The sequence below is a fragment of the Betta splendens genome, chromosome 21 (genome assembly GCF_900634795.4).
Source record: "Betta splendens chromosome 21, fBetSpl5.4, whole genome shotgun sequence".
In the NCBI taxonomy this organism is placed as follows: Eukaryota; Metazoa; Chordata; class Actinopteri; order Anabantiformes; family Osphronemidae; genus Betta; species Betta splendens.
In genome coordinates this window covers 1,335,359-1,362,396 of record NC_040899.1, presented here as the reverse complement: position 1 = coordinate 1,362,396, position 27,038 = coordinate 1,335,359, and the positions used below count along the sequence as shown (strand labels likewise).

The 27,038-nt window shown below is 47.7% G+C and overlaps 5 protein-coding genes across 7 annotated transcripts; all 5 read right to left on the bottom strand.

Annotated features, from left to right (window-relative positions):
- Window positions 1–796: 796 nt before the first annotated feature.
- On the bottom strand, window positions 797–2,848 carry LOC114846948 (trace amine-associated receptor 13c-like). The gene is made up of 2 exons (XM_029136228.3): window positions 2,617–2,848; window positions 797–2,530 (listed from the first exon to the last, which is right to left on the bottom strand). Exons 1-2 carry the CDS (start codon window positions 2,787–2,789, stop codon window positions 1,702–1,704), a joined length of 1,002 nt encoding a protein of 333 aa, XP_028992061.1. The 5' UTR covers window positions 2,790–2,848; the 3' UTR covers window positions 797–1,701.
- A 4,369-nt stretch (window positions 2,849–7,217) lies between these two features.
- Window positions 7,218–9,269, bottom strand: LOC114846947 (trace amine-associated receptor 13c-like). Its single transcript, XM_029136227.3, has 2 exons — window positions 9,038–9,269; window positions 7,218–8,951 (listed from the first exon to the last, which is right to left on the bottom strand). The coding sequence occupies exons 1-2, from the start codon at window positions 9,208–9,210 to the stop codon at window positions 8,123–8,125; spliced, it is 1,002 nt and encodes a 333-aa protein (XP_028992060.1). The 5' UTR covers window positions 9,211–9,269; the 3' UTR covers window positions 7,218–8,122.
- Window positions 9,270–14,543: 5,274 nt separating this feature from the next.
- Window positions 14,544–15,792, bottom strand: LOC114846946 (trace amine-associated receptor 1-like). Its single transcript, XM_029136226.3, has 2 exons — window positions 15,459–15,792; window positions 14,544–15,372 (listed from the first exon to the last, which is right to left on the bottom strand). Exons 1-2 carry the CDS (start codon window positions 15,743–15,745, stop codon window positions 14,544–14,546), a joined length of 1,116 nt encoding a protein of 371 aa, XP_028992059.2. The 5' UTR covers window positions 15,746–15,792.
- Window positions 15,793–16,471: 679 nt separating this feature from the next.
- Window positions 16,472–19,399, bottom strand: LOC114846817 (trace amine-associated receptor 13c-like). Of its 3 annotated transcripts, XM_055504883.1 has the most exons (3): window positions 18,561–19,399; window positions 17,053–17,604; window positions 16,843–16,963 (listed from the first exon to the last, which is right to left on the bottom strand). In XM_055504883.1, the coding sequence occupies exons 1-3, from the start codon at window positions 18,713–18,715 to the stop codon at window positions 16,855–16,857; spliced, it is 816 nt and encodes a 271-aa protein (XP_055360858.1). In that variant the 5' UTR covers window positions 18,716–19,399; the 3' UTR covers window positions 16,843–16,854. The 3 variants fall into 3 exon arrangements, with proteins under 3 accessions (XP_055360857.1, XP_028991760.1, XP_055360858.1); XM_055504882.1 differs by having other exon boundaries at window positions 16,472–17,604; XM_029135927.2 differs by having other exon boundaries at window positions 16,472–17,604; window positions 17,686–18,702.
- Window positions 19,400–19,538: 139 nt separating this feature from the next.
- rubcnl (rubicon like autophagy enhancer) lies at window positions 19,539–25,808 on the bottom strand. The gene is made up of 17 exons (XM_029135923.3): window positions 25,701–25,808; window positions 25,036–25,132; window positions 24,624–24,960; window positions 23,931–24,196; window positions 23,736–23,791; window positions 23,438–23,654; window positions 23,269–23,311; window positions 23,086–23,191; window positions 22,622–22,758; window positions 22,478–22,542; window positions 22,285–22,324; window positions 22,132–22,209; window positions 21,755–21,869; window positions 21,609–21,670; window positions 21,386–21,539; window positions 21,212–21,302; window positions 19,539–21,112 (listed from the first exon to the last, which is right to left on the bottom strand). The coding sequence occupies exons 2-17, from the start codon at window positions 25,130–25,132 to the stop codon at window positions 21,009–21,011; spliced, it is 1,968 nt and encodes a 655-aa protein (XP_028991756.1). The 5' UTR covers window positions 25,701–25,808; the 3' UTR covers window positions 19,539–21,008.
- Window positions 25,809–27,038: the final 1,230 nt, after the last annotated feature.

The window sequence follows — 27,038 nt, the reverse complement described above, 5'->3', positions numbered from 1 at the left end:
CTTCCTCCTCCTCCACACATCGTTGATGGGGGTTCAGTGTGCACGGTCCAAGAAATTCTTGACTGCAGGTGCAGAGGTCGGGGGCAGCAGTACCTGGACGATTGGGAGGGCATACTGGATTATACGCCCATTAAGGACTTCCATCGCATTCACCCAGACCTCCCGAGGCCATGTGGAGTTTACTGGGGACTCATTTTTTTCTTCTCTTATGCTCCTGTTTGTTGGTTGCAACCCTCCTCCAGTCCTCTGCGTGCTGCGCAGTTTAGGCGTTTTTGTTCTTGTCCCGACCCGTGTTTCCGATCTTGTTTTGCCTACCGTTACCGAGCCTTGCCTGATCCCTGCCTGCTTCGTCTGCTGAACTTATCTGGTAATGACCCTGCCTGTCTTATGATTACGATTCTGCCTGATCCTGATCGGTACTGCTATCTCTGCCAACACGATAAACGAACCCGGTCTGTCCACGGAACTGAGCCTGCCTGAACCCTTGCATTGATCCTGTCTGCTTACCTGTGTATGACCCTGCCTGATCCTGACTCTAAGTTTTGGAATAAAATCCTTTTGTTCTTCATATCCCTGCCTGTCCGTGCCGTGCATGTGGGTCCGCCGCCATTGACGTTCTGCCACAGGCACAGATCGAAAACATGGTCAAGTAGGACGCAGCTGGGAAGACGCATGGCAACGGAAATGATGACAGAAACTAACAACCTAAAACCCGAAGGAGAGTGAATGAAAGTGGATTGATGACAGAAGAGGCGGGCCTAATCTGAGCCTCTCTGCTAGTGAGGGCTGGGAGCTACCAACCGGAGGGTGGACTGCAGAGAGAAAGCTTCACACCCGACAGGGACTTTGATTTGAATATTTATTGTGACTTTCATATCGAATTTATGTTACAGTAAGTATTTACTTACTGAGAAGTTTGTTATGACAGAGGCATGAAGTAATATCTGTTTTACTGTTGTTCCCCTCAACTGGCCTCACCTGTGCAGGGTGGTACATGCCACCCAGGTTTACTGGTACTGAAGATTGAATTTCACAGTTTGGTTTGCAAGTGCCTGTCCATGATTGTGTTCTTCTCCTGAATAAATTGGACTATTTGTTTCTTCACTCCTGGCTTTTGTCGACCTATCGTTGCCACATCCATGATCACAATGTCTGTCCTTGCAGGTCAGCCATTCACGTTCAATGAAAGAACTGTGCTGATCCAGCTCCAAGTGAACATCAACAGGAAGAGAAACTGTCATGACAGTGGATTCTTGCTGTGCCACCAGATGTTCATGAATATTAGTCTCCTGTGTTCAAGAATCATGGACATGTGGGAACTGAATGCAAAACCCACAGATGAGGTGAAACGTACATGTACATACTGTATGCAGGTTTTATGTTAAACACGATCAGACGTAGCAGAGCCCATGTTACTGATCTTGTTTAGTACATGTACACGTGACCTGCGGTGGCCGAACAATTCAACCTGGTCTCTGTACAGCAGAAACAGGTTAACTGTTTCTTGAAGTGGTCAGTCCGTACGAATCAGGAACCTGTAGCAGCCAGTGAATGATTGGCTATTAGCAGTGTTCATCAATGTGTTGCTACATGTTTGGAATATGCCTGAACAAAGACAAACTGGATAGTGAAACATGGAGAAAGTGAAAACAGAGGATCTGACTTCATTTCGACAGCTGCTTGTGTCCATAGAGCGTCCTCTCACCCACGGCCTCTCCACAGCACGTTGGCCTCACGGGAGCCAGGCTGCAGAATCTGCAGAGTCACGATGAGTTTAACAGCTCGTCTGAACCAGGGGTAGAACAGAGCGTAGATCACAGGGTTCACACAGGAGTTCAAACAGAAGACTGATAATACAAAGACTCCGTATGAAGAGTGGAGCAAATTCTCTCCTGTAAGAGTGACACAGTAATACGGACAGAAACAAAACAGAAAGACTACAACCAGAACCCCCAGAGTCCTGGCCGCCTTCAGCTCCGATTTCTTAGCAAGTACCGTCACTGATCTGTGCAGAGTGACGGCTGTGACGTGAGAGCGCATGGACCGGGCCTGAGACACGGCCACCACGAACACTCGCATGTACAGAACCACGATGGCGGAGACTGGGAGAATAAAACCCACAATAAGGTCAACGATCACTGGAGTGAATTCAACCTTAAACACACATTGTCCACGGCAGTTAGACTTCTGTGTCTGAAGCAGATCGTCTTTAATAAACAAAATGTTATAGAGAGTACAACAGAGCCAACAGAGGAAGATGCAGAGTCTCACTTTTCCCACTGTGACTCTGCTGTGATAATGCAGAGGGTCACAGATGGCTGCGAAGCGATCAGCTGAGATCAGAACCATGTTACCAGTCGAGGCAGCGACACAGATAGTAGCTGTGAACTTAAACAGGGAACACATGAGGTCACCGAGGAGCCAGCAGGTTGACTTCCTGAGGACCTCCCCGGGAAGGAACACAAAGCCCACCAGGAAGTCAGAGACGGCCAGAGAGAGGAGCAGGAGGTTGGTGGGAGTGTGGAGCTGCCTGGAGGAAGAGCAGCAAAGCTGCTGAAGCATTAAACACAGCAACAACTTTCCATACGCAAAGGATGAATGAGAATAAAACGCTACCTGAAGTGGGAGACGGAGACGATGACGAGCAGGTTGAGAGTCACAGTGAGGACAGACACAGACGACAGCAGACAGCGTAGAAAGACCAGTTCGGACCAGGAGACCACTGGTTTAGTGCAGGAGGAGTTGAGCAGCTGTGGGAAACAGAGCTCAGATCCAGAGTGTAGCTCCATCACCTGGATGTGAGGAGAGCTGCTCTGAGCAGCGTCTGACCACAGCTCTGTAATGAAGGGTTTTTACAGTATCTGTGAGCTTCATCCCTGCTCAGCTCCCTCTGGTCATTCCTCCTCCTCCTCCTCCTCTGCCTCCTCCTCCTCCTCCTCATCATCATCATCATCATTCTCCACTCTGTGCCTTTGTTATTCACTCCGGTTTTCATGTAGCTTCTCTAATTGTGTCCTGCTTCTTTGGAGGCATTGTTTACTAGCTTGACAGTCTGTTCTAGCATTTATTTTGTTCTGTCCCCTCTCACCCTCACTAACTTCTTCTGTAACTTCACCGGATGCTCGTCGAGTTGTGTTGTGTTGTGCTGTTACTCTGGCTTCAAAGTGGGTCCTTCAGCCCAACTGGCTGCTGGTAAATTGTGAATGTAGAAGTAATTGTAACTCAGTGACATGAACGAGTTCATTCTTCTGCTGCTAGTATCACCCTATAAAGGCATTATCACCATGTTGTACAGCTCCTGGACTCATCGTCCGTCCTCCGCTGTGTGCCCACCCTGCTGCCACCTGCCTGTGTGGAGGGTTACTGCAACCCGAACCTCCTCTTTCAGGTACATGTTGGTATTTATGTGGATAAAACCCCCTCTTTAATTATGTTCTTGGCCTCCAGTACATCAATCATATCATCAGGCTTCAGTGAACATGTCACATCTGTTTGTGAATGTCACAAACTATTTGAATTCTGTTTTGTTTTCAGTCTTTCCCTGTTTAGTGTCATAGATTATAATTATTTGAATTCTGTTTCCATTGAGGTTGATTCATCTACATTTGCTTTCATCTAGTCGTGTTTAGGTTGTTCAGTGCTTTGTGCTTTGCTTCTTCTAAATAACATTTCTTTACTGTCAACCAGCTTTGGCTGTTGTGTTCATTTGCGTTTAATGTTAAGATTTTGTCATGCTTGCTCTCAAAACCTTTCCTTCACTTTAAAAATGTCTCCGCTCACGCTCAGATTCACTCTGCTCGCGTTCAAATCTTTTACCACGCTCTCAGATTTCCAGCGCTCGCACTCAAATCCTTCTCCTCGCTCTCGGTTCTTGCTGCTCGCTCTCAATTCGTCTCACGCATGCTCTCGCTTCTACGACCCGAGACAATCCTATCAAAACTCACTAGCCAATAGGAGGCCAGGGCTGCTGTCCAATGATATGACAATTACTTTTCCCATGCGGAAGAGAAGCAATGAGAACGTAAAAGGAACACGGTGATAGTATTTTGGTTAAAACTCTAATTAAAAGCAGCAACGTCACTTATCATGGAAATTATAAATATCGTTGAGCTATTTTGTATTTAATTACATCGCTAACTGTGGTAATCGATTAAGCTATCTTAACGCAATTGGATACAAAGTGTTTACGGTTTAAAATGTTTTTTATTTTTTAATACAATGTATGTTTGTCCATCCAGCTCTTACGTCAGTTTGAGCACAATGGAGAAAAAAAGAGAAATCAGACCATCAGTAAAGCTGTGATTTTTGATATGTTTAAACCTGTTTAGCAAAACTGTTTAACTTCATCGGAGCACAGGGCCTCACGCAGCCCCTGTTTATTACACTGGAGGAAACCGATTCATTGTTTCAATGAAGGTGGAAGGTGAAGGGGAGATTAGTGATATTTGGAGTTAACTGGGAAATACAGCGTATTTTCTGAGCTGAGCAAAGTCCAAGGGGACTTGTTTCTCCAGACAGATGTCAAACAAACGTTTCATTTGATTCCTAAAACTAGCCGCAGAAAGCGGTGAGACGAAACGCGGAGAAATAAACAAATCAGTTGACGATCTGCACAGAGAATCTGCCGTTGTTGCCGTTGACTTCAGCTGGTTTCTGTCCTGATCCACCGCACCCGATGATCTGCAGTAGCAGCTGATCACTTTTCAGTCTGACTAGTTAAATCAGTTTAGCGCTCTAACCCTGGTGCTGATGCCTGGGCTTGACCTACACTTTACAGGGTGACAGGTTTATTTTAACAAAATATATTATAATGTAGCTATATTTGTCTGCCAAACATCAATAAGTCTAAAGACAGCCACCTGACCTCGGATGAATTTATTTATTTTCTCTGTACCAAGGCAAAATTAGATGATGCAAAAACAGGTCACCTTTTATGAAAAATAGAATGAACGCATCATTGCATCATACAATGTACTAGTTCACTTTCTTTCTTGTTTTTTGGGGGGACGGGGACTTGGATTTGTGGTCGAGTCTGTTCTGTGTTCTGTTCTGTTTCTGTTTTATGCAGAGGGTCTGAGAGTAACGTAATTTTAATTCTCTATAGATCGAAATCAAAACATATTGTAGAAATTGACAATAAAGTTGACTTTGACTTTGTTTTTAATACACAGACTCTGAAATACTTGTTCTAAAGTGACTTTGCTTCTCTTCCACATGGGAAAAGTAAGTGTCATGTCATTGGTCAGCAGCCCTGGCCTCCTATTGGCTAGTGAGTTTTGATAGGATTGTCTCGGGTCGTAGAAGCGAGAGCACGCGTGAGACGAATTGAGAGCGAGCAAGAACCGAGAGCAAGGAGGATTTCAGCGCGATCGCTAGAAACCTGAGCGCACTGATAAAGATTTGAACGCGAGCAGAGAGTGTGCATTTACTGGTCTTACCCCTTTTCAGTGTGCTTACGGATTCCAGCCTCATCTATTTCTTTCGCTGGAAAGGGAGATTTGTGTACCCTCTGCTCACGCCCTGATGCAGCGCTGTCGCCGCACTTGGTGAAGTACAAGGAGGTGGCAGATCGGCGGTGCTCTCCTGGCCTACGAGGTGGGGGATAAAGCCTGGCTATCCACCAAAGACCTCCATCTAAAGGTTCAGTCACGTAAGTTGGCACAGAAATTCATTGGGCCATTTGCTGCCACAAAAGTGATGAATCCCGTATCTGTCAGGCTCTCCCTGCCTAGATCCCTGCACGTCCATCCAACCTTCCACATCAGCCGCCTCAAGCCATTTCGTACGAGCCCCTTGGTTCCGCCCACTTCACTCCCTCCTCCTCCACACATCGTTGATGGAGGTTCGGTGTACACGGTCCAGGAAATTCTTGACTGCAGGTACAGAGGTTGGGGGCAACAGTACCTGGACGATTGGGAGGGCTTCGGTCCGGAGGAGCGCTCATGGGTTTTTTTCTCAAAGACATATTGGTTGACACGCTCATTAAGGACTTCCATCGCATTCACCCAGACCTCCCGGGGCCATGTAGAGTTTAATGGGGACTCATGTTTTTCTTCCCTTATGCTCCTGCTTGTTGGTTGCGACCCTCCTCCAGTCCTCTGTGCGCTGCGCAGTTTAGGCGCCTGGCTATTCGCCCTGGGGAAAGGGGTTCTGTCACACTCTCGTGTTTGTCTGGTTCTTTTTCCTGTTTTATTTTGTGCTCTTCCGGTAACTGCCGCTCCTGTTACAAACACCCAAGACCAGACAAAACGGAACCCAAAAGCAGTAACAGGCGAGGATGGCAGAATACAAAACGATATATTTATTATACTATACAAAACAAAGGGTCACTACAGAGTAGGAAAAATGTTCATAAACTAAACTGAGGCGCACTGCGAAGCAGGATCAAACAAACTAGACAGAGGAATATTACAAAACAGAAGCAACTACCAAACAAAACCAGGACACAATAGGTCGCTGCACTGAGTAGCCAAATTAGGAGTAACAGGGCTGTTCACGATCCAAACTAAACAAAAAAACCAACCGTCATACAGGAAGCCAGATGCAAACCGAGAGTCCACCATAACACACTGACAACTGGAGGAGTCTCCATCCTCCACTTAAATAGTCCTCCAGTTAATGATGTTCCCGGAAGGAAACAGCTGCTCAGTGCCGCCCTCTGAGGTTGGGAGGAGACTCACAACAGCTCCAGGTTTAGCCTGAGCTTCACATACGGTCACATGACTCACACAGCTGCAATCAATTGACAATCTGTCTTGTATTTAGTCTCCAGTACTCACCTCATTCCTCTGCCAGATTATCGCATGTTATCATCACTTTCCAGCATTACCCTTAGATCAAACCTGTTGCTGAATCCTGAATCGAACCTTGCCTGAACTCTGATTCTGCCTGAACACTATCTGTATCGCCTGATCTGATCACCCATTTATCTGACTACCGTATCTGAATTTCTGGACCTGTGATTAAAGCCTGTAAACGTACTGTCTCAAGTGCCATTCGTGTGGGTCCGCCATATTAAGCCGCCTGACCGTTACAGGCAGACGAGAGGCACAGGTCGAAAACATGGTCAAGTAGGATGCAGCTGGGAAGACGCATGGCAATGGAAATGATGACAGGAACTAACAACCTAAAACCCGAAGGAGAGTGAATGAAAGTGGATTGATGACAGAAGAGGCGGGCCTAATCTGAGCCTCTCTGCTAGTGAGGGCTGGGAGCTACCAACCGGAGGGTGGACTGCAGAGAGAAAGCTTCACACCCGACAGGGACTTTGATTTGAATATTTATTGTGACTTTCATATCGAATTTATGTTACAGTAAGTATTTACTTACTGAGAAGTTTGTTATGACAGAGGCATGAAGTAATATCTGTTTTACTGTTGTTCCCCTCAACTGGCCTCACCTGTGCAGGGTGGTACATGCCACCCAGGTTTACTGGTACTGAAGATTGAATTTCACGGTTTGGTTTGCAAGTGCCTGTCCATGATTGTGTTCTTCTCCTGAATAAATTGGACTATTTGTTTCTTCACTCCTGGCTTTTGTCGACCTATCGTTGCCACATCCATGATCACAATGTCTGTCCTTGCAGGTCAGCCATTCACGTTCAATGAAAGAACTGTGCTGATCCAGCTCCAAGTGAACATCAACAGGAAGAGAAACTGTCATGACAGTGGATTCTTGCTGTGCCACCAGATGTTCATGAATATTAGTCTCCTGTGTTCAAGAATCATGGACATGTGGGAACTGAATGCAAAACCCACAGATGAGGTGAAACGTACATGTACATACTGTATGCAGGTTTTATGTTAAACACGATCAGACGTAGCAGAGCCCATGTTACTGATCTTGTTTAGTACATGTACACGTGACCTGCGGTGGCCGAACAATTCAACCTGGTCTCTGTACAGCAGAAACAGGTTAACTGTTTCTTGAAGTGGTCAGTCCGTACGAATCAGGAACCTGTAGCAGCCAGTGAATGATTGGCTATTAGCAGTGTTCATCAATGTGTTGCTACATGTTTGGAATATGCCTGAACAAAGACAAACTGGATAGTGAAACATGGAGAAAGTGAAAACAGAGGATCTGACTTCATTTCGACAGCTGCTTGTGTCCATAGAGCGTCCTCTCACCCACGGCCTCTCCACAGCACGTTGGCCTCACGGGAGCCAGGCTGCAGAATCTGCAGAGTCACGATGAGTTTAACAGCTCGTCTGAACCAGGGGTAGAACAGAGCGTAGATCACAGGGTTCACACAGGAGTTCAAACAGAAGACTGATAATACAAAGACTCCGTATGAAGAGTGGAGCAAATTCTCTCCTGTAAGAGTGACACAGTAATACGGACAGAAACAAAACAGAAAGACTACAACCAGAACCCCCAGAGTCCTGGCCGCCTTCAGCTCCGATTTCTTAGCAAGTACCGTCACTGATCTGTGCAGAGTGACGGCTGTGACGTGAGAGCGCATGGACCGGGCCTGAGACACGGCCACCACGAACACTCGCATGTACAGAACCACGATGGCGGAGACTGGGAGAATAAAACCCACAATAAGGTCAACGATCACTGGAGTGAATTCAACCTTAAACACACATTGTCCACGGCAGTTAGACTTCTGTGTCTGAAGCAGATCGTCTTTAATAAACAAAATGTTATAGAGAGTACAACAGAGCCAACAGAGGAAGATGCAGAGTCTCACTTTTCCCACTGTGACTCTGCTGTGATAATGCAGAGGGTCACAGATGGCTGCGAAGCGATCAGCTGAGATCAGAACCATGTTACCAGTCGAGGCAGCGACACAGATAGTAGCTGTGAACTTAAACAGGGAACACATGAGGTCACCGAGGAGCCAGCAGGTTGACTTCCTGAGGACCTCCCCGGGAAGGAACACAAAGCCCACCAGGAAGTCAGAGACGGCCAGAGAGAGGAGCAGGAGGTTGGTGGGAGTGTGGAGCTGCCTGGAGGAAGAGCAGCAAAGCTGCTGAAGCATTAAACACAGCAACAACTTTCCATACGCAAAGGATGAATGAGAATAAAACGCTACCTGAAGTGGGAGACGGAGACGATGACGAGCAGGTTGAGAGTCACAGTGAGGACAGACACAGACGACAGCAGACAGCGTAGAAAGACCAGTTCGGACCAGGAGACCACTGGTTTAGTGCAGGAGGAGTTGAGCAGCTGTGGGAAACAGAGCTCAGATCCAGAGTGTAGCTCCATCACCTGGATGTGAGGAGAGCTGCTCTGAGCAGCGTCTGACCACAGCTCTGTAATGAAGGGTTTTTACAGTATCTGTGAGCTTCATCCCTGCTCAGCTCCCTCTGGTCATTCCTCCTCCTCCTCCTCCTCTGCCTCCTCCTCCTCCTCCTCATCATCATCATCATCATTCTCCACTCTGTGCCTTTGTTATTCACTCCGGTTTTCATGTAGCTTCTCTAATTGTGTCCTGCTTCTTTGGAGGCATTGTTTACTAGCTTGACAGTCTGTTCTAGCATTTATTTTGTTCTGTCCCCTCTCACCCTCACTAACTTCTTCTGTAACTTCACCGGATGCTCGTCGAGTTGTGTTGTGTTGTGCTGTTACTCTGGCTTCAAAGTGGGTCCTTCAGCCCAACTGGCTGCTGGTAAATTGTGAATGTAGAAGTAATTGTAACTCAGTGACATGAACGAGTTCATTCTTCTGCTGCTAGTATCACCCTATAAAGGCATTATCACCATGTTGTACAGCTCCTGGACTCATCGTCCGTCCTCCGCTGTGTGCCCACCCTGCTGCCACCTGCCTGTGTGGAGGGTTACTGCAACCCGAACCTCCTCTTTCAGGTACATGTTGGTATTTATGTGGATAAAACCCCCTCTTTAATTATGTTCTTGGCCTCCAGTACATCAATCATATCATCAGGCTTCAGTGAACATGTCACATCTGTTTGTGAATGTCACAAACTATTTGAATTCTGTTTTGTTTTCAGTCTTTCCCTGTTTAGTGTCATAGATTATAATTATTTGAATTCTGTTTCCATTGAGGTTGATTCATCTACATTTGCTTTCATCTAGTCGTGTTTAGGTTGTTCAGTGCTTTGTGCTTTGCTTCTTCTAAATAACATTTCTTTACTGTCAACCAGCTTTGGCTGTTGTGTTCATTTGCGTTTAATGTTAAGATTTTGTCATGCTTGCTCTCAAAACCTTTCCTTCACTTTAAAAATGTCTCCGCTCACGCTCAGATTCACTCTGCTCGCGTTCAAATCTTTTACCACGCTCTCAGATTTCCAGCGCTCGCACTCAAATCCTTCTCCTCGCTCTCGGTTCTTGCTGCTCGCTCTCAATTCGTCTCACGCATGCTCTCGCTTCTACGACCCGAGACAATCCTATCAAAACTCACTAGCCAATAGGAGGCCAGGGCTGCTGTCCAATGATATGACAATTACTTTTCCCATGCGGAAGAGAAGCAATGAGAACGTAAAAGGAACACGGTGATAGTATTTTGGTTAAAACTCTAATTAAAAGCAGCAACGTCACTTATCATGGAAATTATAAATATCGTTGAGCTATTTTGTATTTAATTACATCGCTAACTGTGGTAATCGATTAAGCTATCTTAACGCAATTGGATACAAAGTGTTTACGGTTTAAAATGTTTTTTATTTTTTAATACAATGTATGTTTGTCCATCCAGCTCTTACGTCAGTTTGAGCACAATGGAGAAAAAAAGAGAAATCAGACCATCAGTAAAGCTGTGATTTTTGATATGTTTAAACCTGTTTAGCAAAACTGTTTAACTTCATCGGAGCACAGGGCCTCACGCAGCCCCTGTTTATTACACTGGAGGAAACCGATTCATTGTTTCAATGAAGGTGGAAGGTGAAGGGGAGATTAGTGATATTTGGAGTTAACTGGGAAATACAGCGTATTTTCTGAGCTGAGCAAAGTCCAAGGGGACTTGTTTCTCCAGACAGATGTCAAACAAACGTTTCATTTGATTCCTAAAACTAGCCGCAGAAAGCGGTGAGACGAAACGCGGAGAAATAAACAAATCAGTTGACGATCTGCACAGAGAATCTGCCGTTGTTGCCGTTGACTTCAGCTGGTTTCTGTCCTGATCCACCGCACCCGATGATCTGCAGTAGCAGCTGATCACTTTTCAGTCTGACTAGTTAAATCAGTTTAGCGCTCTAACCCTGGTGCTGATGCCTGGGCTTGACCTACACTTTACAGGGTGACAGGTTTATTTTAACAAAATATATTATAATGTAGCTATATTTGTCTGCCAAACATCAATAAGTCTAAAGACAGCCACCTGACCTCGGATGAATTTATTTATTTTCTCTGTACCAAGGCAAAATTAGATGATGCAAAAACAGGTCACCTTTTATGAAAAATAGAATGAACGCATCATTGCATCATACAATGTACTAGTTCACTTTCTTTCTTGTTTTTTGGGGGGACGGGGACTTGGATTTGTGGTCGAGTCTGTTCTGTGTTCTGTTCTGTTTCTGTTTTATGCAGAGGGTCTGAGAGTAACGTAATTTTAATTCTCTATAGATCGAAATCAAAACATATTGTAGAAATTGACAATAAAGTTGACTTTGACTTTGTTTTTAATACACAGACTCTGAAATACTTGTTCTAAAGTGACTTTGCTTCTCTTCCACATGGGAAAAGTAAGTGTCATGTCATTGGTCAGCAGCCCTGGCCTCCTATTGGCTAGTGAGTTTTGATAGGATTGTCTCGGGTCGTAGAAGCGAGAGCACGCGTGAGACGAATTGAGAGCGAGCAAGAACCGAGAGCAAGGAGGATTTCAGCGCGATCGCTAGAAACCTGAGCGCACTGATAAAGATTTGAACGCGAGCAGAGAGTGTGCATTTACTGGTCTTACCCCTTTTCAGTGTGCTTACGGATTCCAGCCTCATCTATTTCTTTCGCTGGAAAGGGAGATTTGTGTACCCTCTGCTCACGCCCTGATGCAGCGCTGTCGCCGCACTTGGTGAAGTACAAGGAGGTGGCAGATCGGCGGTGCTCTCCTGGCCTACGAGGTGGGGGATAAAGCCTGGCTATCCACCAAAGACCTCCATCTAAAGGTTCAGTCACGTAAGTTGGCACAGAAATTCATTGGGCCATTTGCTGCCACAAAAGTGATGAATCCCGTATCTGTCAGGCTCTCCCTGCCTAGATCCCTGCACGTCCATCCAACCTTCCACATCAGCCGCCTCAAGCCATTTCGTACGAGCCCCTTGGTTCCGCCCACTTCACTCCCTCCTCCTCCACACATCGTTGATGGAGGTTCGGTGTACACGGTCCAGGAAATTCTTGACTGCAGGTACAGAGGTTGGGGGCAACAGTACCTGGACGATTGGGAGGGCTTCGGTCCGGAGGAGCGCTCATGGGTTTTTTTCTCAAAGACATATTGGTTGACACGCTCATTAAGGACTTCCATCGCATTCACCCAGACCTCCCGGGGCCATGTAGAGTTTAATGGGGACTCATGTTTTTCTTCCCTTATGCTCCTGCTTGTTGGTTGCGACCCTCCTCCAGTCCTCTGTGCGCTGCGCAGTTTAGGCGCCTGGCTATTCGCCCTGGGGAAGGGGGTTCTGTCACACTCTCGTGTTTGTCTGGTTCTTTTTCCTGTTTTATTTTGTGCTCTTCCGGTAACTGCCGCTCCTGTTACAAACACCCAAGACCAGACAAAACGGAACCCAAAAGCAGTAACAGGCGAGGATGGCAGAATACAAAACGATATATTTATTATACTATACAAAACAAAGGGTCACTACAGAGTAGGAAAAATGTTCATAAACTAAACTGAGGCGCACTGCGAAGCAGGATCAAACAAACTAGACAGAGGAATATTACAAAACAGAAGCAACTACCAAACAAAACCAGGACACAATAGGTCGCTGCACTGAGTAGCCAAATTAGGAGTAACAGGGCTGTTCACGATCCAAACTAAACAAAAAAACCAACCGTCATACAGGAAGCCAGATGCAAACCGAGAGTCCACCATAACACACTGACAACTGGAGGAGTCTCCATCCTCCACTTAAATAGTCCTCCAGTTAATGATGTTCCCGGAAGGAAACAGCTGCTCAGTGCCGCCCTCTGAGGTTGGGAGGAGACTCACAACAGCTCCAGGTTTAGCCTGAGCTTCACATACGGTCACATGACTCACACAGCTGCAATCAATTGACAATCTGTCTTGTATTTAGTCTCCAGTACTCACCTCATTCCTCTGCCAGATTATCGCATGTTATCATCACTTTCCAGCATTACCCTTAGATCAAACCTGTTGCTGAATCCTGAATCGAACCTTGCCTGAACTCTGATTCTGCCTGAACACTATCTGTATCGCCTGATCTGATCACCCATTTATCTGACTACCGTATCTGAATTTCTGGACCTGTGATTAAAGCCTGTAAACGTACTGTCTCAAGTGCCATTCGTGTGGGTCCGCCATATTAAGCCGCCTGACCGTTACAGGCAGACGAGAGGCACAGGTCGAAAACATGGTCAAGTAGGATGCAGCTGGGAAGACGCATGGCAATGGAAATGATGACAGGAACTAACAACCTAAAACCCGAAGGAGAGTGAATGAAAGTGGATTGATGACAGAAGAGGCGGGCCTAATCTGAGCCTCTCTGCTAGTGAGGGCTGGGAGCTACCAACCGGAGGGTGGACTGCAGAGAGAAAGCTTCACACCCGACAGGGACTTTGATTTGAATATTTATTGTGACTTTCATATCGAATTTATGTTACAGTAAGTATTTACTTACTGAGAAGTTTGTTATGACAGAGGCATGAAGTAATATCTGTTTTACTGTTGTTCCCCTCAACTGGCCTCACCTGTGCAGGGTGGTACATGCCACCCAGGTTTACTGGTACTGAAGATTGAATTTCACGGTTTGGTTTGCAAGTGCCTGTCCATGATTGTGTTCTTCTCCTGAATAAATTGGACTATTTGTTTCTTCACTCCTGGCTTTTGTCGACCTATCGTTGCCACATCCATGATCACAATGTCTGTCCTTGCAGGTCAGCCATTCACGTTCAATGAAAGAACTGTGCTGATCCAGCTCCAAGTGAACATCAACAGGAAGAGAAACTGTCATGACAGTGGATTCTTGCTGTGCCACCAGATGTTCATGAATATTAGTCTCCTGTGTTCAAGAATCATGGACATGTGGGAACTGAATGCAAAACCCACAGATGAGGTGAAACGTACATGTACATACTGTATGCAGGTTTTATGTTAAACAGGATCAGACGTAGCAGAGCCCATGTTACTGATCTTGTTTAGTACATGTACACGTGACCTGCGGTGGCCGAACAATTTAACCTGGTCTCTGTACAGCAGAAACAGGTTAACTGTTTCTTGAAGTGGTCAGTCCGTACGAATCAGGAACCTGTAGCAGCCAGTGAATGATTGGCTATTAGCAGTGTTCATCAATGTGTTGCTACATGTTTGGAATATGCCTGAACAAAGACAAACTGGATAGTGAAACATGGAGAAAGTGAAAACAGAGGATCTGACTTCATTTCGACAGCTGCTTGTGTCCATAGAGCGTCCTCTCACCCACGGCCTCTCCACAGCACGTTGGCCTCACGGGAGCCAGGCTGCAGAATCTGCAGAGTCACGATGAGTTTAACAGCTCGTCTGAACCAGGGGTAGAACAGAGCGTAGATCACAGGGTTCACACAGGAGTTCAAACAGAAGACTGATAATACAAAGACTCCGTATGAAGAGTGGAGCAAATTCTCTCCTGTAAGAGTGACACAGTAATACGGACAGAAACAAAACAGAAAGACTACAACCAGAACCCCCAGAGTCCTGGCCGCCTTCAGCTCCGATTTCTTAGCAAGTACCGTCACTGATCTGTGCAGAGTGACGGCTGTGACGTGAGAGCGCATGGACCGGGCCTGAGACACGGCCACCACGAACACTCGCATGTACAGAACCATGATGGCGGAGACTGGAAGAATAAAACCCACAATAAGGTCAACGATCACTGGAGTGAATTCAACCTTAAACACACATTGTCCACGGCAGTTAGACTTCTGTGTCTGAAGCAGATCGTCTTTAATAAACAAAATGTTATAGAGAGTCAGACAAAACCAACAGAGGAAGATGCAGAGTCTCACTTTTCCCACTGTGACTCTGCTGTGATAATGCAGAGGGTCACAGATGGCTGCGAAGCGATCAGCTGAGATCAGAACCATGTTACCAATCGAGGCAGCGACACACACAGTAGCTGTGAACTTAAACAGGGAACACATGAGGTCACCGAGGAGCCAGCAGGTTGACTTCCTGAGGACCTCCCCGGGAAGGAACACGAAGCCCACCAGGAAGTCAGAGACGGCCAGAGAGAGGAGCAGGAGGTTGGTGGGAGTGTGGAGCTGCCTGGAGGAAGAGCAGCAAAGCTGCTGAAGCATTAAACACAGCAACAACTTTCCATACGCAAAGGATGAATGAGAATAAAACGCTACCTGAAGTGGGAGACGGAGACGATGACGAGCAGGTTGAGAGTCACAGTGAGGACAGACACAGACGACAGCAGACAGCGTAGAAAGACCAGTTCGGACCAGGAGACCACTGGTTTAGTGCAGGAGGAGTTGAGCAGCTGTGGGAAACAGAGCTCAGATCCAGAGTGTAGCTCCATCACCTGGATGTGAGGAGAGCTGCTCTGAGCAGCGTCTGACCACAGCTCTGTCACATTTATCTGTGACGCATCTGCCTCTGGTGGACACTGATGCCCCTCCTTCACTCCACACATCACACCTTCATCATCCTCCTCCTCTTCTTACATCAACCCTTTCTAGTTTTACCAGCCTCCTCTAAACCACAGCATCTCTACTGATGCACGGTTGTTCTGTATTAATCCCACACAGGCAAAGGTTTTACAAGATGTTTACAGTTGTTCCACTTCTTTCTTAGGAGCATTGATTAGCGCGGCCTCCAACCAGCAAGAACTGGTTTAAAACCAACAGACTATCACTATAGCCAAGGAAATAAGATTGACAGCAACGCCGGCCCACCAGAACCTGACTGTGGTGGTATAGCAGCTAGCGTGCGGGCTAGCATGCAGGCTAGCATGCGGGCTAGCATACAGGCTAGTAGCAGCTAGCTTTAGCTCACCAGTAAACAATGTTTTCTAAAACAGCAAATGTAAGAGATATTTTACAACTTTCACTCAGTGACCTGGTTCCTGTTGACGCAGTGTTCGGATCAGATGTCTAATATTTGGAGCATATTGTTGGAATCTACTGGGTGTCTGCTTTTTATTTGCACTGTAGCTTGAAGTCTAGTGGCGGTAGATGGACGTAGATATTGTCGAATATGTCTTATTGTGGCTCTGGCTCGCATTGTGTGTCACACAGTTCTAAACTGTCCTTAGACTGTGACCCGATTACAAAAGACAAGTTCAAGGTTGTGTCAGTTACTCTACAGTAAAGGACCTGATTTGTTTATCCTTATTAATTATACACATCATGTATTGATATTGTAATTGTGTTTATTAGTGCCGCATAAGATTCAACTAACACGATCACAAATGTCACACGTCTAAACACAGACTCAGCAAAATGTCACTGCACATTTCATACATTCGACCAGTTCAGTGTGTTGCTGATTGTTGATAGTAGTCGTTCTTGTGAATCCAGGTATGAATAATATTTATCTTCAGTGTTTTCTTTATATGTTTTAACATCATCTATGATTATTTCATAGGCAAAGGATGCAGACATCGAATAAAACAAGACGAGGCTGCACTGGGAGCACAGCCACGTTTCACACGTTTCATGCTGCCAAACACCAGTAACGAGCAGGTTGTGGTCCAGTCACCCCACAGCTCCCGGCTGCAGAATCCTACACGTCACGATGAGTTTAACGGCTCGTCTGAACCATGGGTAGAACAAGGTGTAGATCACCGGATTCAGACAGGAGTTCAGGTAGAACAGGTAGATCACATAGGAAGCGTTGAGAACAGCGCCGCCTGCCAGAGACACACAGTAGTATGGACAGAAGCATATGAGGAAGACCAGAACCAGAACCCCCAGAGTCCTGGCCGCCTTCAGCTCCGACCTCTTCGCAGTCACACAAACGGATCCATGCAGAGTGGCGGCTCTGACGAGAGAGCGCATGGACCGGGCCTGAGACACGGCCACCACGAACACTCGCATGTACAGAACCACGATGGCGGAGACTGGAAGAATGAAGCTCACAACTATGTCAACAGAACCTGTAACAAAATCAACAATTATGGCACATTCGCCGTAGCAGGAGTTGTCTCCGTCCGGTTCAGTCACACCGGACTTCACAAAGACACAGCTGTAGAGAACAGAGCAGAACCAGCACAGGAGAACACATGATCGGACCCTCGGTACGGTGACTCTGGTGGGATAACGCAGAGGGTCACAAATAGCCACGTAGCGCTCGGCCGAGATGAGAATCAAGTCTCCTATTGAGGCAGAGATCGTGAGAGAGGCTACAAATTTATACAGAGAACACATGAGATCACCAAGAAACCAGCAGGACGTTTTACGGAAGATTTCACCCGGCAGCAGAACGAGGCCCACCAGGAAGTCCGAGACGGCCAGAGACAGCAGCAGGACGTTGGTGGGAGTGTGGAGCTGCCTGCAGGAAGGAGGGAGATGCTGTTAGCAACACACACAACAAGCCCATGAGTTCAGAGCAAAGTTGGAGCTTGAGCTGTGCCTGAAGCGAGAGACTGAGACGATGACGAGCAGGTTGAGAGTCACAGTGAGCAGAGACACAGACGACACCAGGATGTTCAGCAGCACCAGTCTGGACCTGGACACCGGCTTCCTGCAGGAGATGTTGAGCAGATGTGGGAAGCAGAACTGGGCTGCGACCTGGGCCTCCATCATCAGGTCCAGAGCTGAGGCTGCGACAAACACTGATTTATGTGCCTGCTGCCGTCCCTCCCTCCTCCACCTGCTTCAGATGCTGTCCCTCCTTCCTGACTCCAGACACAGTGTGTGTGTGTGTGTGTGTGTGTGTGTGTGTGTGTGTGTGTGTGTGTGTGTGTGTGTGTGTGTGTGTGTGTGTGTGTGTGCGTGTGTGTGTGTACTTGTACTTGTATCAAGGTGAAAAGCAAAAAACACATTTTCCTATAAACGTGGGGACATTTTGACAGCGTGAGGACATTTTTCGAAAGGTTTGATGGTTAAGATGTGGTCTTAGGGCTAAGGTGTCAGGTTTGGCAAGGCTACGAACCCAAATGCACAGCATGGACTCAGAAATCAGATAAAGGTCTAAATTCAGAGCAAGAGCAGGTGAAACAGGTGATGGTCAAGAATGCTGAATGCAGGCAATATGGCAACTGGCTATGGTGAATACTAGAGTTCAAACATCACTGGCCATTACTGACCTGATATTTATATATATATTTATTGACCTGAAAAAGGCATTTGATTGTTAAATGTTAAATGTAAATGTTAAATGTTAAACGTAAATGTTAAATGATCGAACTTAATATTTAAGTAGACAAGTAGACTCCACCCCCTACGATCCTAGATCAGTGGCACAGACTCAAACACCTCAAACAGTACGCATAGCTCCGCCCACACCTGACTCTGGATCGGTGCACGAAAATACTGGAGAGAAGCCTGAAGTCGAAGCCATCATGGCCGCCAGCTCCCGTTGGGGGAGATTGAACGGGCTGTAACGGCAGGTGTGCGGGCTGAGGCTCTGCTTCAAACTGCCGTTCTGTCATAAACACCATTAATGAGGAGTCAAGTAGGTTTAAAAAGAATATTTCTGTGGCGCCGATGGAGAATTAGTTGGCTAACTTTACTAGCTAGCCGAAGTTACGTCCAGGCTAAAAACAAAAGTTTCCAGATCAGATGTGGGCGGGGTTTGCGCGCACTGTTTGAGGTGATTGAGTTCGCGTCTCTGATCTGAGACCAGCGCTGTTTGAGGGTAGGGATGGAGTCTACTTGCCCATTCATGAATATTCAGTTTACACTCGGCCAACATTTAACATTTACATTTAACATTTAACATTTAACATTTAACATTTACATTTAACATTTACATTTAACATTTACATTTAACATTAACATTTAACATTTAACATTTAACATTTAACATTTAGACTTTTGCACATTTAACTAAATGTGAGAAAACATGTAATAGGTGCTCCTTTTACATTCGGCGCCCCATAACCTCGTCTGTCTGATTTGCCTTCTGCCTCGTTCGCTGCCGGTTAATCTCTCACTGACTCTCTTTGCACTCCTCCTTGAAACATCTTGTCTTGTGCCTGGATTCCTTGTGCTCACGCAGACTCACGTCTGCAGTAATGACATGCACATCTTCTGATTACACTTCTGATCTAACCCTCACCCTGTCACTTTAACCCTGCTAGTTCACATTGGTGCATTTTTTAAATTTTTTGTTGATTATGTTAGTGTTGAAGTTATTGGATAATCACATTTTTCTTTCTCTGCGTTCCGTCTTTGTTGTGGATTTGTATAGAACCTTTTGATGTGGTGACTGTAAAGAATGTGGAAGCATGTATGTTATTAGAAAGTAGGTATAGCTGTTGCTGAGGTGAAAGTCCTTTAATGTGGAAATTTGCATGAACACAGGTTGCTCCTCTAAGTTCAGAGGGCATACAGTGTGCTGTAATAAGGAGTAAACACGTTTCATGTGCTTTATTCACCGAATAGAAAGGATTCTTCCTCCCGAAGCCTACACTCTACTACAACTGCACATATGCACCCTCTGCTGGCTAGTGGGAAAACCCACAACTCAGAAGAGATGCTGTAACAGTGAACAGTGAATACAAATAATACACTCTTTTTACGTCCCTCTTTCCAAGCCTCTATTTCCAAGCCTCCAAGACTCTTCTCCATTCAAAATGATTGTCTCCTGATAATTCACGTATTCCAGTAGCTTAGTTCACGACAGTGTACCAGTTATAACCATAGAATGGGGATTGATCTGAGTGTGGGAATGGAACACAGTTCTGAGCGACTGGTACAGGTGTGTGTAATAAAAGAGGCCCAGGGTTGGTATGTTGGCTGGCCTACAGCTTCGTAAGTGAATCTCACTGTCCGCTGTGACCTCTTCGGTCCCATCTACCTTCCATTTTTTACGCACATCTCCTCCACTTGTCCTTGTGGTCCTTTCTGAACCCCCTGTGGTTCATTTCCAGCGACCTGCTGAACAGGCACAGGTTTCTGTCTGGTCATTGGACAAACCTCCCCTGACTGGCGAATTTTGAGCATGACAGGTACTGTTTGCTGAGAAGTTTGATCTAGAAGTGATGGTCCTCCTCTTTCAGAGAGGTTGCTCACTAAGGAACTTACTAAAGCATCACTACTTGGAATTCATTTTCTAGGTTATTAGACTGAGCTGTGGCCAAACTAATGCTAAAGTTGCACAAGTTTTGGGTAACGGTTGCATCAGGTCGCTGTGCAGCGGCTGGAGCTTGTTTTTCTTCACACCTCTGATTGCTGGGTCACCTGAGAGGCTGCTCTGTGCAGTGATTAGCAGGAGCTAATGGCCCATGTGGTCCAGTGTTGTTGTTTAGGAGCAGGTGAGATAACCTTCCTCAAACGAGTCCCTGCAGCATTAACCTGAATTTCATCTTGTTAGATACAGGGAGTGGAAACCTCTTTCCTGTCATGACACCATGAACCAGAACGAGTCACTGGTGCCAGAGTTTCTCATCTTACAGTGTTTTTGTTAAAATGCTTTATACACATTTCCTGTGACTCAGCACTTATGTCAGAGCGCCTCATCATCATCATCATCATCATCATCATCCTCTTTGCTGCTAATACCTTTGACCCATCTCTACCTGAAGGACCTGCACTCCCTGACTCTCACGCGCTGTACTGGTTGAAGCCCTGGGCCTGGGAAGCACTGTCTGAGAGGAACCTCAGAGGTTCTGGTTCTGTGTTCACAGTCCAGAAACATTTCTCGTTAAACCGAAGAGCTTCTTTGAATCATTTCCAGTTCATATAAAGCACAGACTCATGAAATGCTTCAGATTGTTGGTGGGTCAGTTGTCACTTCCTGGACTCATCCGGACATTTCTTCCGTGACTGGATCCTGGCACATTTCGGACACGTATTTCCCGCAAAACACTCTTTATGAAAACAGGTTTTACACGCTGTAAAAAATAAAAAACACAAATATAGTTTGTGTTCTGTGGCCACAACAAGGCAACGCCGCAGCTGCTGAGAACTCACGTGTGTGGGTGTGGGCTCACCTGGGCAGCGCCTACAGACGTCCATCTGAAAAGCAAAGATGACGTCTCTGTCTCTGCAGAACTCGCAGATGAAGCCTCGGGCCAGACACAGCTGTGAGCAAGGACTCGGGAATGTTAGTGGGCGTTGGTGGAGAAATGCTGAGGGGATTCTGCTGGTTGAGGCTCCTCACTCACCTTGCAGCTCTCCACATGGCTGATGGCAGCGTGCAGCACCGCTCTGGCCTGCGCCACCAGCTGACCCCTCTTCACCCTCAGCAGGTCGTCCATGGAGAAGAGGTGCGGCCGCTCCATCAGGTGAGCGGGAAGCTGCTCGCACTGCCTCTGTACGCTGAGGCACAACCCTGGGTTAAACACACGTCAGCAGGAAGCAGCGAATGCACCAGGGCAGTGCCTGTACCTGTCTGACAGCCTGCACGCCTTCAGCAGCTTCCTGATGCACAACAGCTGATCCTGCAGCTCCTGGAGGACACAAAGGTCAGAAAGTGATGGACCCGTTCAGAACTTAAAGGAATGAGGAGAATTCACTGAGAACGATGGAGTCACCCTGAACTTGTCGAGCTCCTTCACTCGGAGCGTCTTACCCACACAGGTCAGGTCGAACAGAGGCTGGTACCAAACCGAGTCCAGCAGCTGCCTGGAGAAGTCACTCACAGGGTACCTGGGTCAGACAGAACCAGAACCTCGACCACTTCAGTCAAGAGTATTAGTGGACGTAGTGGACGTGGAGTCCGTTAGAGAATTATTTCACAGGTGGAGCTCATGCGGTGCCAGCCACAGTAATGGAGTGTTGTGTGAGGGGAACCTAAAGGTTAGTGACCTTTACTCACAGCTGTTTACTTTGTTTCTTTGGAACCATCACCTGTGATTTAGTTATTCAACATAATCAGCAGTTACAGGAAGAAGATCCTGTTTTTCATTACCTGCCAAAATCCCAGCTGGACAGAACCCGGGCAGGAATCAGCGCCTCGGCGCCGCTGTGGCAGCAGTCACAGAAATACCTGCGTCACCAGTAGATCACGGTTAAAGGTCAAAGCATCCGGATGCAGCCTTTTCTAAGTGAACACGTACTGTACCTGCCAAGGTACTCGCAGTACTGCAGTTTCTTGATGTGCTCTGCAACAGAAGAGAAAGGACCTTAATAAGCGTCTTCCTCCTGGATGTGACACAGTTTTTAGTTAATGTTACAACAAAAAAGACGAAGGGAAGCGAGCGCCCCCTAGTGGCCACGCCAACCCCGCTGGTGCTGGGTGGACCATGGGTGCTTACTGGGCTCCAGCCTAGTCCCACAGCCTGCACACAGGAAGTTTTGCAGCGCCACCGCGTCACTTCGTCTGGTGAAAGAGAAGTCAGCGTCTGTCCTGGGTCTGTTTTAAACGGTTGGACGCGCTGCAGCTGCTTTCGCTGTCTCACCTGAGAGCGGGCGGAACGGTGAAGATGATCTGGAAGCGAGGGGGCGCCCAGTTCAGGGACCCTCGCATCCTGGTCCTTAGTCTGATCTCCTCCTTCAGGCTGCCGCTGCTCAGCGCCGCACTGTCAGAACCGGGCAGCTGCGGAGCACAGACCGGACCAGTGAGTGGAGGTGGGCGGCAGCGGCAGCGCGGCCGTAGCGGCAGCGGCAGCGGCAGCGGCAGCGGCAGCGCAGCGGCAGCAGCAGCGGCAGCAGCAGCGCGGCGGCAGCGCAGCGGCAGCAGCAGCGGCAGCGCGGCCGTAGCGGCAGCGGCAGCGCAGCGGCAGCAGCAGCGGCAGCGCGGCCGTAGCGGCAGCGGCAGCGGCAGCGCGGCGGCAGCGCGGCGCGGCGGCAGCGGCAGCGCAGCGGCAGCGCAGCGGCAGCAGCAGCGCGGCGGCAGCGCGGCGGCAGCGCGGCGGCTCCTCACCTCCTGCAGGGAGCTACGCAGGCTCAGCCGTGCACGGCGAGGCCCACGGGACGGAAGCCAGCTTCTCCTGAACTGCTCCACCAGCTGCTGGGCCAGCGACTCTGCACTGAGGGAAACCACAGCTTGACTTGCAAATTACAGCCAATGTAGGAGTTCCAAGACGCAGCCGTGACGCTGTCTTACTCTGTGACAGCGGCTTTTTGCGTCAGAGCGTCTCCTGCACAGTCTGAAACACACGGTGAGAGAGTTAGGAGTCGCTTCAGACCTTGGCCTCTAAAACACGGGTCCTGGATTCGAACCGACTGAGGTTCCCAGGTTCATGGTGGAAAGGTGGAACCAATGTTACCTTTACCTTCAAAGCCGCTGTCAGTGGAGAGGACGGAGCAGGTTTTGAGCGGACGCTCGGCTTCGCCGCCTCCTTCCGGCTCCGCGTGTGGACGTGTGCTGGCGCTGGCTGTGCAGCGTTGTGGGAGCTGCTGCAGGACGTGGTCTGTGCTGGGAGTCAGACTCCACTTCACACCTTCCAGCACCTCCAGCACCATGTCCACCACGATGAAGTGGGCGTTTTCCTGCACACGCACAGTCACAGCGACACAAACTGCTGACCTCAGCATTCCCCAGCATTAGTCAGCGCGTTTGACCTCACGCACCTCATCCAGCTCCCAGCTGGTCCTGAAGACATCTGCGCTGCTGTGCGCTGACACGTCTGATGAAACAGGCACAATTTAAAACCATGCCGTATTTTTGTCCTGCATGCTGCTGTAGGAGATGCTGCCACTCTACTCTAAAGTGACTGGGTTACAGGAGCCCACGCCTGTGAGCCTGGCTCTGCTTTTTTTTCCCACCTGCTGAGCGGCAGCCCTCCCGGCTGCACGGGCCTCGGCCTCTGTGCTCCTGGGTCCGCGCCTGCAGCCCACTGAAGGGAAGGTGCAGCAGAGAGTTCAGCAGGTCGTTCAGATTGGATGAGAGGGCGCGCGGCTTCTTGTCTGCGGGGGTGGGGGGGGACCGGAGGCAGGGGCTCGGTCCGGGTCCCAGCTCCTCCAAACTGCCTGCTGTCAAGCTGCCATGTAGGTCCTGAGACGGTGAAGCTCGAGCAGCAGACAAGTCCAAACTAAAAGACAAAACGTCAAGTGTGAAACAAATGTGCTGCTGCAGATTGATTCCCAGCCCCTGGTGGCTAAAACCATAGCAATGTGCAGGTTTAAGCTGAGTAAAGAAGCGTACAGTAACACATGTGAGACGCAGACAGTGACTGGCTTCATCTGCTCGGCTGCTTTGATTGCATCAGTGAGAAGCTTCCTGACTCACAGGATGCATTTTTGGTTGTATTTTTATCTCTCTGATTGCGCAGAGATTATTTTAAGACCGTTTAAATGAAATGGTTTTATTAGTAGCTGCTCAGCTTTCTGTCTCACTTCCTGTTTCTTCAGCGTCACAGGGAAAGTCCACTGGTCTGTTTCATGTCACAGTTGATCTCATCAAAACAACAGAATCTGTATAAACACTTTCCCAGTGTTTCATACAGTATGTGCAGGTACCTCGCTGGTTTGGCTGCATCTGTCCCTGCTCCGTGCCAGGAGACGGGTCGGGGCCGCCTGGACATGACCGGGCTGGACCTGGGAAGGTGGAGGTTCTTCTGACCGGGAAGCAGAGAAGATGGATCCTCACAGCTGCAGCCGCCGCAGTCTTCCCGTCTGTCATCACTGGGGCCGGCGGCTGGCTCAGTGTGGAGCAAAGCGGAGCTGGAGCGTGGGCAGGCTTTGAGATGTGTTTTCTGTGATTGGACCCGTTGAGGGTTAGTTTCTGGTGGTGACAGAAGGAGAAGTGGGACTGAACTGGAACCAGGCGGCTGAGGAAACCCCCGTGGACAGGTTTCTAAAGAGAACAAGGTTTCCAATGAGCATCAACTGAAGCCATGAGAGGGGCTTTATTCTGTGCACTGCTTCTCACCAGGAGCTGCCTGGCTGTTGTCCACAGGTGACTCCACGCACCAGCTGATGAACCTGGATCTGCAAAGAGCCGAGTGCAGGTCCCTGCAGCTTCCCATCTGCACAGACAGGCTTCGCAGTCACCTCCTGAAGCAACGGGGAGCAAACAGCCGCGGAAACGTGGGCAAATGCCCCCCGTTTGGCCACTTCATGTGGAGCAACATGACATCTGCCAAGATGCCGATGACGCAAAACAGCTGCACTTGTGCAAGTACGAAATTTTTTTTTACTCAAACAGCCAAACACAGTTCGAATAATGAGAATAACAGTCCCTCAGAGTGTTTGAACACGTACACCAAAATCTGATCTAAAACAACTGCAGCTTAAAGCTTTTTATGAGAGAGGTTGTGTGACTGCTGCATCTGATTCTCACATGAAGTCACATAAAGGTTTGTTGTTTTGCAGAGCCTTTAACTGAAGCAAAGTTAAAGTAACTGATTATTAAACCGCATCATCATGAACCACGGCCTGTTTGTGTTCCTGAACATAGATCTGTTCCACATTCAAACCTCGGCTCAGCTTCCTGCCTCACAACAGAAGCGTCTCTGATACTGAGTTGATGCGACCAGAGCAGAAGTGACCAGCAGAGACGCCCGGGGATGTAAGAAAGAGCCTCAAGCTACTCACCGTGTCTGGACCCCGGACCCCGACTGATCGAGGCTTCTGTGACACAAAGGAGGAAGAGACGCAGCTGCTTCCTGTATTTAACGGTGGTTGTGCTGTGTGTGGCTGAGGCGTCAGCAGAGTCTGACCCCAAAACACAGGATGCAAATGTCGTCCAGCTGATTCAGACAATCACTAACAATCACTTTTTTCCCTTCTTCTGGGAACTGGAGCCGAACTGCTGTGGTTTACTTTTGTCTGTTTTGCTAAACTCACTTTCATTAAGTCAACTATAACTAAATAAAGATTAAACATCATTGTAGAGTAAAACAACAGAGAATTTTTCCGTTTACGCGAGGACCCACACACTAAGATCAAAGGTGATAACGGTGCATCTTCTTCAATCTACAGCGTTACCATGGTCACAACTGCATACTGTTAGGACCTGCAGCTGCAGTGGCAGAAACAGGAAGTGTCCCCGAAGCCTCAGTGTCTCCTGGACCTCATCAGACAACCACCAGGACTCCTGTAGCCGGAGAGACGAACAACATTGTGTGTTCAGATGAAGGTGCACCATTGGTTCCGGTTCTGCTGAGCACCATGTACACTCTGCTGGTCCAGCTGACCTGCTGTGCCTGTTAGCTGCCTGTCCACCAATCCACCAGTCTTCATTTATGCAGCACCTTTCTTTAATAAAAATGCAGCACAAAGTGCTTCACAGATTCCCCGCCTTAAAAGCAATAATAATAGTAATAATGAGAGGAAGAAATTAGAAAATGCATAAAAACACTGATAAACAATACAGCACAATAGCAATAAAATATATAATGCAGAGGCTAAAACCAGAGCGGACAAGCTTTGACTTGACCTCCTCTGCTACAAACACGTAGCACCAGGTCACCAGGTTTTTTTCCTTGTTGTTTGACATTTACGTTTCTTTTTCACATGGTCTCATTTTTATTTAGTTGTTTGTATTGGTGTTCATCTTGAGTGTTCTTAGTTGCAGCATTTAGCCCATTAATGGTTACGCTTGTGTATGATGCCGGGTCCCGACCCTAACGTGTGTTGGCACTTGTGATAAACCTGCTGATGCAGCCGGGTTCTGTCATCAGCTGACTCAGCTCCACTGCTGCTCTGACACGCAGTAAACACAGAGCAGCTTCTGTCTCCATTTACTGACATTGTTTATCATCCAAACCCTGATACAGCCTTAAACTCCAAATTAAACACTCAGCGATGGGAACAAAACCATGTCACCCAACACCTATTGCTACAATTGAGATGTTTAGAGTCTAGAGACTGATGATGTTGATGATGATGGTGATGATTGTGATGTCTGGATCAGCTGCTATTCATATCATC

Excerpts from the sequence above, each read along its gene's own strand:
- LOC114846948 (XM_029136228.3), bottom strand. The coding sequence starts at position 2,789 with ATGGAGCTACACTCTGGATCTGAGCTCTGTTTCCCACAGCTGCTCAAC. Across the intron at positions 2,531-2,616 it reads GTCTCCGTCTCCCACTTCAG|GCAGCTCCACACTCCCACCA; the intron begins GTAGCGTTTTAT and ends CTCTTCCTCCAG.
- LOC114846947 (XM_029136227.3), bottom strand. The coding sequence starts at position 9,210 with ATGGAGCTACACTCTGGATCTGAGCTCTGTTTCCCACAGCTGCTCAAC. Across the intron at positions 8,952-9,037 it reads GTCTCCGTCTCCCACTTCAG|GCAGCTCCACACTCCCACCA; the intron begins GTAGCGTTTTAT and ends CTCTTCCTCCAG.
- LOC114846946 (XM_029136226.3), bottom strand. The coding sequence starts at position 15,745 with ATGTGTGGAGTGAAGGAGGGGCATCAGTGTCCACCAGAGGCAGATGCG. Across the intron at positions 15,373-15,458 it reads GTCTCCGTCTCCCACTTCAG|GCAGCTCCACACTCCCACCA; the intron begins GTAGCGTTTTAT and ends CTCTTCCTCCAG.
- LOC114846817 (XM_029135927.2), bottom strand. The coding sequence starts at position 17,858 with ATGATGGAGGCCCAGGTCGCAGCCCAGTTCTGCTTCCCACATCTGCTC. Across the intron at positions 17,605-17,685 it reads GTCTCAGTCTCTCGCTTCAG|GCAGCTCCACACTCCCACCA; the intron begins GCACAGCTCAAG and ends TCCTTCCTGCAG.
- rubcnl (XM_029135923.3), bottom strand. The coding sequence starts at position 25,132 with ATGGGAAGCTGCAGGGACCTGCACTCGGCTCTTTGCAGATCCAGGTTC. Across the intron at positions 21,870-22,131 it reads TCCAGCTGGGATTTTGGCAG|GTACCCTGTGAGTGACTTCT; the intron begins GTAATGAAAAAC and ends TGTCTGACCCAG. Across the intron at positions 21,540-21,608 it reads GCGTGCAGGCTGTCAGACAG|CGTACAGAGGCAGTGCGAGC; the intron begins GTACAGGCACTG and ends GTTGTGCCTCAG.